This window comes from Megalops cyprinoides, chromosome 4, assembly GCF_013368585.1.
Source record: "Megalops cyprinoides isolate fMegCyp1 chromosome 4, fMegCyp1.pri, whole genome shotgun sequence".
NCBI classification, from domain to species: domain Eukaryota; kingdom Metazoa; phylum Chordata; class Actinopteri; order Elopiformes; family Megalopidae; genus Megalops; species Megalops cyprinoides.
This window is the reverse complement of record NC_050586.1, coordinates 43,111,524-43,122,767: the sequence shown is the minus strand read 5'-3', so window position 1 is coordinate 43,122,767 and position 11,244 is coordinate 43,111,524. Positions and strand designations below refer to the sequence as shown.

The 11,244-nt window shown below is 41.4% G+C and overlaps 1 protein-coding gene across 1 annotated transcript in view; it reads right to left on the bottom strand.

The window, feature by feature from the left end:
* Positions 1-9,701: 9,701 nt before the first annotated feature.
* The window catches only part of gldc (glycine dehydrogenase (decarboxylating)), a 29,001-nt gene continuing 27,458 nt past the window's right edge, over positions 9,702-11,244 (bottom strand). Inside the window, exons 23-25 of the mRNA XM_036526699.1 lie at positions 10,727-10,899; positions 10,565-10,645; positions 9,702-10,254 (exon numbers count right to left, since the gene is read on the bottom strand). Of these exons, the coding sequence (XP_036382592.1) occupies positions 10,114-10,254; positions 10,565-10,645; positions 10,727-10,899 (395 nt within the window). The 3' untranslated portion in view covers positions 9,702-10,113. The remainder of the gene's footprint in view (positions 10,255-10,564; positions 10,646-10,726; positions 10,900-11,244) is intronic.

The window sequence follows — 11,244 nt, the reverse complement described above, 5'->3', positions numbered from 1 at the left end:
GAAAGGAAGTGCACAGGGCAAGAGCAACTGTAGGAGAGGCTGATATAGGACAGTGGGTGTTTGTTATATTGCATGGTGGTGGAACTGTTCTGTATAACTTAACTTGCGTATACATTGCCCATTCCTTATAATACTTTACAAACTAACCTCACAAGAAATTTTAATTGACACAGTACCAGTGTGACCTTCCCAGCTCAATTATCCAAATTTGTTTAATAAACTCAACAAATGATGATTCATTTTTTCATTTATTCTTTTGCCAGATGCTTTCATCTAAAGCGACTTACAAGTGAGGTACAACACAAGCAAAAAACCATAAGGAGTCAACAATATTAGAAGCGCTGTATGACCACGTTTAAAATGGTTGGCCAGACAAGGTACAAGCTAGCTGGTAGAGGTAATGAGTGCATTAAGCCATTAGATTACATTTTATTTAAATAGTTTAGTGGGAAACAGTTTTGAGACATGAGAAATTTCTTTAGGTGGCAGTGTTTAAGGTGCTCTGGTGAGAGCAGAAGAGCTGTGTCTTCAGATGTTTCTTGAAGACAGAGAGGGAAGTTGTGGAAGTTCTTCAATAAGATATATGCTCCTTTAAGGACTGCAGATTACGTATATCAGATACCAAACTCTCTTACGCCCTTGGTTGGAAGAGAACATATATTTGTAATAGTGAGTTCAGGTAAGTATATGCAGTTTTGTTATTCGTCTTATAAGCAAGCATCAAGGCCTTGAATATGATGCAGGCAGCTACAGCAAGCCAGTGGAGTGAGACCAGGGGCCTCATTTATAAAGAAAAAAAGTTGCGTAGAAACGATCCTACATTTGGTCTAAGATCATTTCTGAAATGTGCATACGTGTGATTAAGAGAAAATGAACGTACGCACAAAAAACGTGCGTACGCCACTCTCCCAGATGTGAAATCTATAAATCACAAATGATCTTGAAATTGTGCGCAGTGCAAGTTTAGCGAGGCCAAAATCGAGGTCCTGTTGGGGGAGGTGCAGGTGCGTGCAGGGACAGTTTGGGAGCCTTTCCAGTGGCGTTACCATTAAAACCAAGTACGTACCATCTGGGCACAAAGCATACGGTACCTGCTTATCAGCCATTCCTCATCATGCGCAAAGACGTCTTCCCGATCTGTAAAAACTCGTTGCCTTCCTCTTGCAAACCACTGCATTATTGGACATTTTATAGCCTATAGATTGACCGAAATGTTTTACACGTGTGGAACCATAATATGTATATTAAATAAATTTCCTTCAAGGATGTGTCAATTATGCTAATAGGGGTAGTTTTGGAAAACCAATTTGTGTTTTTGTTTTGTTTTCCACAAGTAGCCTAGCTTATGTTGTTTTACTTTGATTGTTGTTGTTTTACTATTGATAACTTTATTGTGCAAACCATTACATAGCCTAAGTAATGTGTTCAATCTGGCGATACAGCTACAACAGCATCTACTACTACTACTACTACTACTACTACTACTACTACTACTACTACTATTATTATTATTATTATTATTATTATTATTATTATTATTATTAACAACAATAATAATAGCCTAATAATGAGGAAACAATTAGGCATCAGACGACATGTTGGCACCAGGTTTTCCGTTAGCCGGTAATTACCAGGTTTTGCCTAGTAAAATTTATATTAAAAAAAAACGATAAACCCGGTCAAAAATGTCCGGTAATAATAGTCATACAAAACGTAGCTAACATTTAAGCGGCTAATGTTGAGGTTTTGCTTAATCGTTACTGTTCATTAAATAGTCAAACTGATTTGAGGTCGTTGTCATTCTTTCGTCAACGTAGGTATAGGCTACATTATATTTGCGTTTGTAACATAGACTGTTACTGAGACACCGGATCGGCAAGAAAAAATCCTAGCGGAAACTAGAGAGAGTCGCGTCAACTACGTTCGCTCCAATGGACCATTTTCATACAGCAATGGCGGATTGTGGAATCTCTCAATAGTTCCCGGGCGGAAGTTAGCAGCAAATAATAGCAGCGCAGTAGAGTTGCAGCAGAATAGACCGTTAGTGATGCACTTTTAAAGGGTAAGATGTTATATTATCAGATTGTATATTATCAGCACATCTGAATCAAATTAACGTGCATTAAAGCATGCCAGTGGATTATCCCCAACTAAATTAGTAAATTTAGGGAACATTAGATAACAGATTGGGCTATACAAAGTTAGCAACACATAATATTAACCACGAACAGCCTATTATATGATCACCTCACATACACTATATGAACAAAAGTATTCAGAAGCCTCACCATTACATTGTAATGACATTGTATTCAAATACATATACTTGGAGTTGGTCCCCCTTTTGCAGCTATAGCAGTTTCCACTCTTCTTGGAAGGCTATCCACAAGATTTTGGAGTGTTTCTGTGGGAATTTGTGCCCATTCATTCTGTAGAGCATTTATGAGGTCAGGCACTGATGTTGGTCAAGAAGGCCTGGCTCGCAATCTCCGTTCCAGTTCATCCCAAAGGTGCTGGATGGGGTTGAGGTCAGGGCTCTGTGCGAGCCAGTCAAGTTCTTCCACATCATCAAACCATCAACCATCACCATCGAACTCATCAAACCATGTCCTTATAGTCCTTACTTTGTGCACTGGGGCACAGTCATGTTGGAAAAGAAAAAAGGCCTTCTTCAAACTGTTGCCACAAAGTTGGAAGCATAGCATTGTCCAAAATGTCTTGGTATGCATTAAGATTGGCCTTCACTGGTGATAAGGGGCCTAGCCCAAACCCTGAAAAACAGGTATGGCCAAATACTTTTGTCCATATAGTGTATTTTTGTTGTTGCAATCTTTAGTGATAGTAAGATTGCTCCTGCTGACTTGAGCCAACCATTTTTTCTCCACTCCGTGTACATTCGTACTCCTTTCCCGGAGCTATTGGAGCATCCCCATGCAGCACAGCAAACCATGGTGGAGACTATATGCAAGGACAACACGGCGGAAAGGGCACAGACGAACTGCTTGACACGCTATTCGTGTTTCTGAGTTTATTAGAGATGTATTTAATGAATTCATGACAATCATTGATAGTCACCTGTCAGTTTCCTTCTATCCAGTCTGAAAGTCATAAAGATTACATTAGTCATTCTAAGACTAAGGCACATTCTAAGATCAAATCTGTGCGTAAGAACGTTTTATAAATGAGGCCCCAGGAGAGATGTGACGTGTGCAATCAGGGTGTTGTAGTTTGTTTTTTTTTTAATTCATTTAAAATGTTCCTAAAAATTAACTTTGTTTTTTCTCTGGATTTTTTTTTTTTGTTGGAAGATCACATTACAGATGGAAGACGTCTGATATTTATATTGTTATTTCTGTCTACATTTCAAAAACCTGCAATTTTATAAGGGTGTGTAGACTTTTTATATCCACTGTAGGAATGGGAGGAGAGAGACTGGTCTGTTGTTTTCTACTTGGGAGGGCTTGTGTGTGTACCTTTTGAGCAGTGGGGTTACCCAATCCTGCTTTAACATGGTGGGGAAGGTGCCAGTGATGAGTGATGTGTTCATGTGTGTGAGTGCAGTAGGAGATGGGAGGGTACTGGGTCCAGGGGGCAGGTGGTGGGTCAGTTAGAGAGAAGAAGCTTGGAGACATCACTGATGTTTTTCCAAAGTCAAATGACTCTAGTGGCAGGCTTATGTATTTTCATGTTTGTAAAAAATGTTATAAACTAAACTCAGTCAGCCAATGGCACCACAATACCATCCTCTCAGTCAGCAAAGAGCTTGGGCGTCATCCTCGACAGCAACTTGGACTTCAAGGAGCACATAGCTTGCACGCCACGGCGCTGCCGATTCCTCCGCCACAACATCAGGAGGATTCGTCCGTTCCTAACAACATACGCCATGCAGCTCCTTATCCAGGCCACAGTGCTCCCTCGCCTGGACTACTGCAACGCTCTCCTCGCAGGCCTCCCAGCCTGCACCACCCAGCCTCTGCAGCTCATCCAGAACGCAGCTGCCCGACTAAACTTCAACCTCCCCAAATTCTCCCACATTATTCCCCTGCTAAAATGGCTTCCTGTCGCTGCCAGGATCAGATTCAAGACCCTGACCCTCACCTACTCTGCAATCAACAGGACAGTCCCTACCTACCTCCAAGACCTCATCCAGCCCTGCACACCTGCAGCAACTGGACGTCTTGCCCCTTGCACGGACAAAGCAGGAGGCTCCGCTAGGCAACGGCGTTTAACCTGCATCGCTCCCCAGTGGTGGAACGAACTCCCTGTCCCGCTACGGACAGCTCCATCACCCCATTCCTTCAGACGTGGTCTGAAGACGCATCTCTTCAGACTCTACCTGGACTGACCCATCACACACAGCTCAGTGCTGTTGTAAATTGCTGTGTGCTTTTGTGAATTGTTTTCTTGTCACCGCCTTTACTCTGGCACTCATTGCGCTGTTTGAAGTTTGAAGGTGTATCTTATTAGTTGCCCTATACCCTGTAGTTGTACAAATTGGATAGTACTGTGTCCTCAAACAAACCTTGCTCTCAGCTGAGAACTACTGTCTCATTGTGGAACTATACATTTCCTGTCCCCGTACTGTCGCTATACTTATTGTATGCACTTTTGTAAGTTGCCTTGGATAAAAGCGTCTGCTAAATAAATAAATGTAAATGTAATGAACATAAATCAATCTTGTTGAAAAGATTTGGTCTGTGAGAAAGTCAAGGCACCTTACATGCATTGTAATGAGAGACTTTTAAAAATAATGCAGGTAAAAAATGAGCACACTTTATTTTTTTGGAAAACCTTGTATTAAAGGTATATGCAGAATGCACTAGATCAAAATATCCATATTTTTTATTATCCAGGAAGATATTCTCAACAATCAGTAAGGCCACGAGCTATCTCATGGAGGGCCCAATAAGGACCAACCATGCTTACTTTTGAGCTTCTGAAAAGATGCTCTTCACCAGGAGAATAAGACAAGGCACAATCAAAAGAGTTGCAGAATAAAGGGTCATCAACTCACCCTGTCTCTATGGCAAAGATTGTGGGAACAGATTACTTGATTTTCAATTTCAATTTCAATTTTCAGTTTAGGGCAGTGATTTAAAATTAATTCGTGTTTATTTTAAAATTTTTATTACAATGTTTAAGTGAAAGAGTAACACCCCCCCCACCCCCCGATTTTCAAAGCACTTACCTTCACTGTCACTTTCGTTAGCAACCTACGGTTGCTTTAATTTACACGCTGGCAAAACAAATGTAAAAACATATCTAAATATATCTTATTAACTTCATAGTGTTATTGAAACCAGTATTTTTACATTTATTTTCTTTTGGGATCTTATATTTTTATATTTACATATTTTTCCGCTTCAAATGAGAAAAATTGGGTTTGAGAGAAATGGAGCTGCTTAAGAAGGCTTTTAAAGTATTTGAAGTAAGTCATCTTCATTTTTATTTTAATGTGGTAATTTTATAATTACTACTTTTCACATTTTATCAAATTCAGGATACACCTATGCTGTGTTTGACACTGCTCCAGCGGCAACAGCTGCCTTTTAATTGCCCTGGGCAGAACTGAGAATGGTGGAGCAGATCTCTGTGTATTTTCCAGGAGCTGATCTTCCAGCCTATAACTGCATAATCTCTCTATGGTGCAGAAAACAAAGGCCAGAAGGTATCATTTCGACACACAGTAGCCTTTTCTTTGCAACATGGACATGCTTCTTCATAAAAAAATTTCAATACATTAATAACTGTAAACAAGGATGTCATATAATGAGAGATTCTTTTCCTAACCCCAGAGCTGTCTACAGAGGTCATCTGATGCAAAGGTGTACTCCCGCCCAGCATGCAGCCACAGTCGTGGAAAAACATCATGGCTCTCAGTAAGACACTACAGCTGCTGCTGGACCAGTTCTTTCTTTGCTACAGCAAGGGCCAATGAGCCAACCAACTGGATATGCACACACTTATCCAACCAGCTGTAACTGACACTTCAGGTTCACTTAGCACTTCAGTTACTAATCTAACGCTGTGGTGCTCCAGAGCCCCAGCTCCTCAGGTGAAGGTGTAAGACATTAGCATCATAGCTGATCACAGAGCATTATCCTGTATGCATTTGACCTAAAAATAATGAACTACCTTAGGCCTAGAAGAAGGTATGTATGTATGTGAAGACTTTTTTCTTGCATTTGTGATCCACTCAATGTCTGATCCTCATTGCTTTTTGAAACACATGCACAAAATTGCAGTCTTTCTTTAGCTACTTTTGTTGCTGTCAGTCAATGAATATCAAGCACTTTCAGTGTAACTGTAATGACATCTTGTAAGTCTGATATGCATGATTCACTCTTTGAGCTTTTAATTTGTTTTTCTGCTGTGACTGTAAAGACAATAGCTTTCCACAAGCTTCTCTTTCATGTGTTGTTGTGTTAGATGTTCATTACTCTTAAAGCCATTTGGAGAAAAAATCACCAGTAACTATGTAGCGATGTTACCTCTAAGGGGTGGGTGTGTGTGTGTGTGTGTGTGTGTTGGGCGGGGGGTGGGGGTGTTACATGTCTTTATGTAGCAATGGGGGGTGTTACATGTCTTTATGTAGCAATTTAAAATTTTATACATTGTATAACACTTAATATGAACCCATTAAATATTTGGATTCTATAAGGCTAAAGTGCTGTGTTACTGGAAAGAAGTATAATTGTAACCATTTTCATGTGTTTGCATCAATACTCTTACTTCACTGAAAACTAGTTTTGGTCAAGTATTTCTCCACCCCAGCATTGCGATCTCATGTCAGTGTATTTGGGAGGGCAAAACAATGATTTGTGATCGTTTTAATCTCTTTTTGGAAATTATGCTTTGTCCGTTATCCTCTACTGACCAGTCCCAGGTTCACTTACACATTCACTGCAGTGTTCTCCTCTCATGCTCCAGGCTGGTAGTCACAACTTAACTGCAAACTGTAAATGCATCAAGTTCCTGGATACAAAGTAAAAATAGTTGTCTGTCAGCTGTAGTTGTAATTAACTTCGTGTTTGCAGTGAGCAGTTTCGTTCTATTGTATCATCGATTAGTATCACCTGTGTTCAGCTGTAACCAGCTGTTTGTGCTTTGTTTGTTTGATCAAGCTGATTAGCATCAAGGGTATTTAGTTTAACCCAGAGGCTGCCGGTTGCTGTACCGTCATTTCCTCACAGCAATTTTATCAGCGTTTTCCTCTCCTCTCTCCCCTATCACCAGACCCTTTACTCATTACACCATTTGCCGCCTTCCTATCCTTGTCCACTCTTCCTCTCGTTCCAGGAGATACAACTCCTGTAAACGCAACCTGGCTAACCTGGCTTATCCTCCTCTGTCCTCCTCCAAGGTGCTCTCAGTGGTGGGTGGGCTATGGAATTGCCAGTCATTGGTTCAAAAGGCAGAATTCATCACGGCCTACGCTGAGACCATGTCACTCCAGTTCCTGGCACTCACTGAGACCTGGATTTCCCTGGACAACACCGCCACCCCTGCTGCCCTGTCCTCCTCATACTCCTTCTCTCACACTCCACGGGCCTCAGGCAGAGGAGGGGGCACGGGCCTGCTTATCTCCCCATCCTGGAGATACTCCCCTCTGCCCCTCCATACTCTCTCCATTAACTCATCTGAATTCCATGCCATATCTGTATCTCATCCTCTAAAACTCACCATTGTTGTTCTTTGCCGTCCTGCAGGTCCCCTCGGCCTCTTCATTGACGAGCTCGACACTCTTCTGAACTCCCTCCCTGATGACACTCCACTGACTGTACTAGGAGACTTCATTCAGACATTCAATCTGAGACCTCCCAATGGCCAGCATAATCTCCCTCCTCCAGTCCTTTGCCCTCAACCTCTCGCCATCACCTGAAATCAGCTAGACCTTGTGTTCACCAGAGGCTGTACCACAACCCACATCACCGTGACTCCCCTCCACGTATCGGACCACTATTTTGTATCATTCTCCCTCACTCTGCCCTCCACCCTCCGCTCAGACAGGACTGTGCTGCGAGCTGCTGAGAGGAAGTGGAGGAAATCCAGATCCTCTGTGGACCTGGCTACCCATCACTCTCTGCTAACAGTATTCACATCTGCAACAACAAGTCCTCATTCTTCCAATGCAAAATTAATGCTAACTAACTCATGAAAACTTTTCTCCACCTTCTCCACCCTCCTCTCCCCTCCTCCTCCTCCTCCCTCCCCCTCTCTCCTCTCTGCCAATGATTTTAGGGTTTACTTTGAGGAAAAGGTGACCAGCATCTGGGACCCCCCTCACTCCCTCAACAACACTCTTGACCACCCCGACCAACTGCATCAACCACCTGTCCTCTTTCATGCCGCTCAATGATTTGGATGTGCTTCAACTCATCTCAGACCACCATGCCACAACCTGGCTTCTGGACCCCATCCCCTCTACTCTGCTCCAATCTATATCCGGTGAGATCACCCCATTTCTTTCCTCAATTATCAACACCTCACTAATCTCTGGTATTGTGCCCCCAGACCTCAAGAAAGCTCTGGTTACTCCACTCCAGAAGAAACCATCCACTGACCCATCAGATGTTATGAAATACTGACCAGTATCTCTCCTTTCATTTCTATCCAAAACCCTGGAATGTGCAGTACTTAACCAACTGTTCCCTTTTCTTCTCAGGAACAACCTCCTGGACCCCCACCAGTCAGGTTTCAGAGCTGACCACTCAACAGTGCTGTTAAAAATTGCTGTGTTTTTTGTGTTTTTGTTACCGCCTTTACTCTGGCACTCATTGCGCTGTTTTGAAGTTGGATCTTGTTAGTTGCCCTATACCCTGTAGTTATATAAATTAGCTAGTACTGCGTCCTCAAACAGACTTTGCTCTCAGCTGAGAACTACTGTCTCATTGTGGAACTGTACACATCCTGTCCCTGTACTGTCGCTATACTTACTGTAAGTACTTTTGTACGTTGCTTTGGATGAAAGTATCTGCTAAATAAATAAATGTAAATGTAAATAGAGTTAAGCTCAAAATTCAAACTCTAAGTTTGATTTCTCTTTATGTAGCTATTAATTATACCCAGGTGGCCTATTAAATGCATGATGAAATTTGATATTCCACCTCGCAAAAGCTCACCTCATGTAAAACAATGGTATGTCTTCTTGTAAAAGGTTAAAATTAATGTTAAATTAAAAACTCTGAAATACTATGACTAACAATATAAATAAATGCAATTTTTGTATGAACAATGAAACCATTATTTAAAGGAATGTGAATTTTCTAATATTTGCCCTTCTAGAGGAGCTTATTACTTAAGATGGAATTAAACACCTAAACTCAGCACATTACCCCTTTCAGAAGTTTAATGTCTTGAAGTGGACAAAAGTGAATTACTGTCTGCCTAGATTTCTATTTTTGTTTGTTGCAGAGCCACCTAGCGGATGTATATAGACTGTTCTTTGAAAGCCTGTAACTTTAGACTGACAGGTCTTTGACACCAGTGGGTTATATCTCTGGGTTAAAAGAAGCTGATTCTGCGACAGCCAGTGCAGTCACTACCACTGATTCTTCTACATGATTTCCCAGTTTCGTGCAATCTTTACCTTGACAGAAATCAATTAAGCTCCTCACAGGCCAACCCACAGACCAAACCAAAAATATTATCTGATTTGGGTTTGGAAATGATGCTCAACAGCAAAATGGTAAATCTCTAAAACATTTACTCAATTTCTACAGCAGGTTGGCAGACAACCATTTAAAGGTCATTAGAAAACATTTAAACATCCCAATAAAATTAAAACATTTCAAACAGTGTTTTGTTGGTTGAACCACAAGTAGATGATAGACACATGCTCTCAATTCAGTTATCCCAAAACTCAGACAAGATAAACATATAAACAAAGCTTACACGGGTACAGCAATACGAATAGTTCAAATGTGTTTTTAGTATAGCGACCAAAAGTGAAGGGAGATGTAAAGGTAACTATTTGTACAATACATGATAGAAATCTATGTCACCAAATGTATATCATGTGACAGAAGAAAAATATAGGTCTCCTAATTCATGGTGGATTTTCAGTGTGAGAAGGATCGATGCATATTTGCAACGGAAGCTTCAGATTTGCCGTCATGATGAGGCCCTCTTGGCTTCAAAAGGAGACTCATAAACTTCCATTGGTGGACAGGTGCACACCAGGTGCTGGTCACCATAAATGTCGTCGATCCTTGAGATTGATGGCCAAAACTTGGTCTCTGGTCTCACAAAAGGCTGAGGAATTTGATAAACAAAATCACTGCCACATGTAGCACTATGTAAAAAGCATGTGTGTGCTTTCAACATAAAGAACAGAAACAGGAGTGCGGAATGAAATCTGTAGCCGATAGCCCTGTATTTGCACTAAAGCTAATTAAGGAAGATGGATTTGTTTGCGTCCATTAATATGTAACCTAAATGAACAATGTTTTCAATTTGACCCATCAATTCCCAGATTTGACCTAGGTATGACACATTCTGCAATCTTTTGCCTGGTATATTTCACAGTGTGTGGTAAGTAGAGTGTGATAGTCAAGAGACTTACTAGTGGGAAAGCAGCAGACTCCCGAGAGTAGGGCCTGTCCCAAGTGGAGGATGAGATACAGGCCAGAGAGTGAGGAGCCATCTGTAACAAAAGTACATGCTGTAATGTAGGCAGACTGAATATTTGTGATCTGAAAGTGTCCATGTCAATTCAGGCTGGCACCTTCAGTGGGTTAATGCGCGAGTCCATCCTGCCCTCTTCGATGTCAGCAATCTCCTGCCGAATGTTGACAAGGGCATCACAGAAGCGATCCATCTCACCCTTGTCCTCCGACTCGGTGGGCTCAATCATCAGGGTCCCTGCCACTGGCCAGGACATGGTAGGGGCGTGGAAGCCTTTCAGGACAGAGATTACACCTGCATTACAAATTCAGCAGTGAATCGTGTCCTGTGGATTAACACTTAAGATTAGGGGTAGGGAACCAAAATGTGACCAAAGGCCAGCATTATGTCCACTTTAATCATTATAATCCAGTACCATAGAAATCAACTTTTTACTCTTCTGTCAGTTTTGTAAAATTAGTAGTCTTTTATGTACTGTGCCAGTATGGTTCATACAGCTTTCTGATAAAGCTACACTCTATTTATGTGAAAACAGAAAGAAAAAAAACTTCTCAATATGTATCAGACAAAGAAGAATCTGGTGAATACTCCAGCATGCATTCAAACATGATGGTGGCT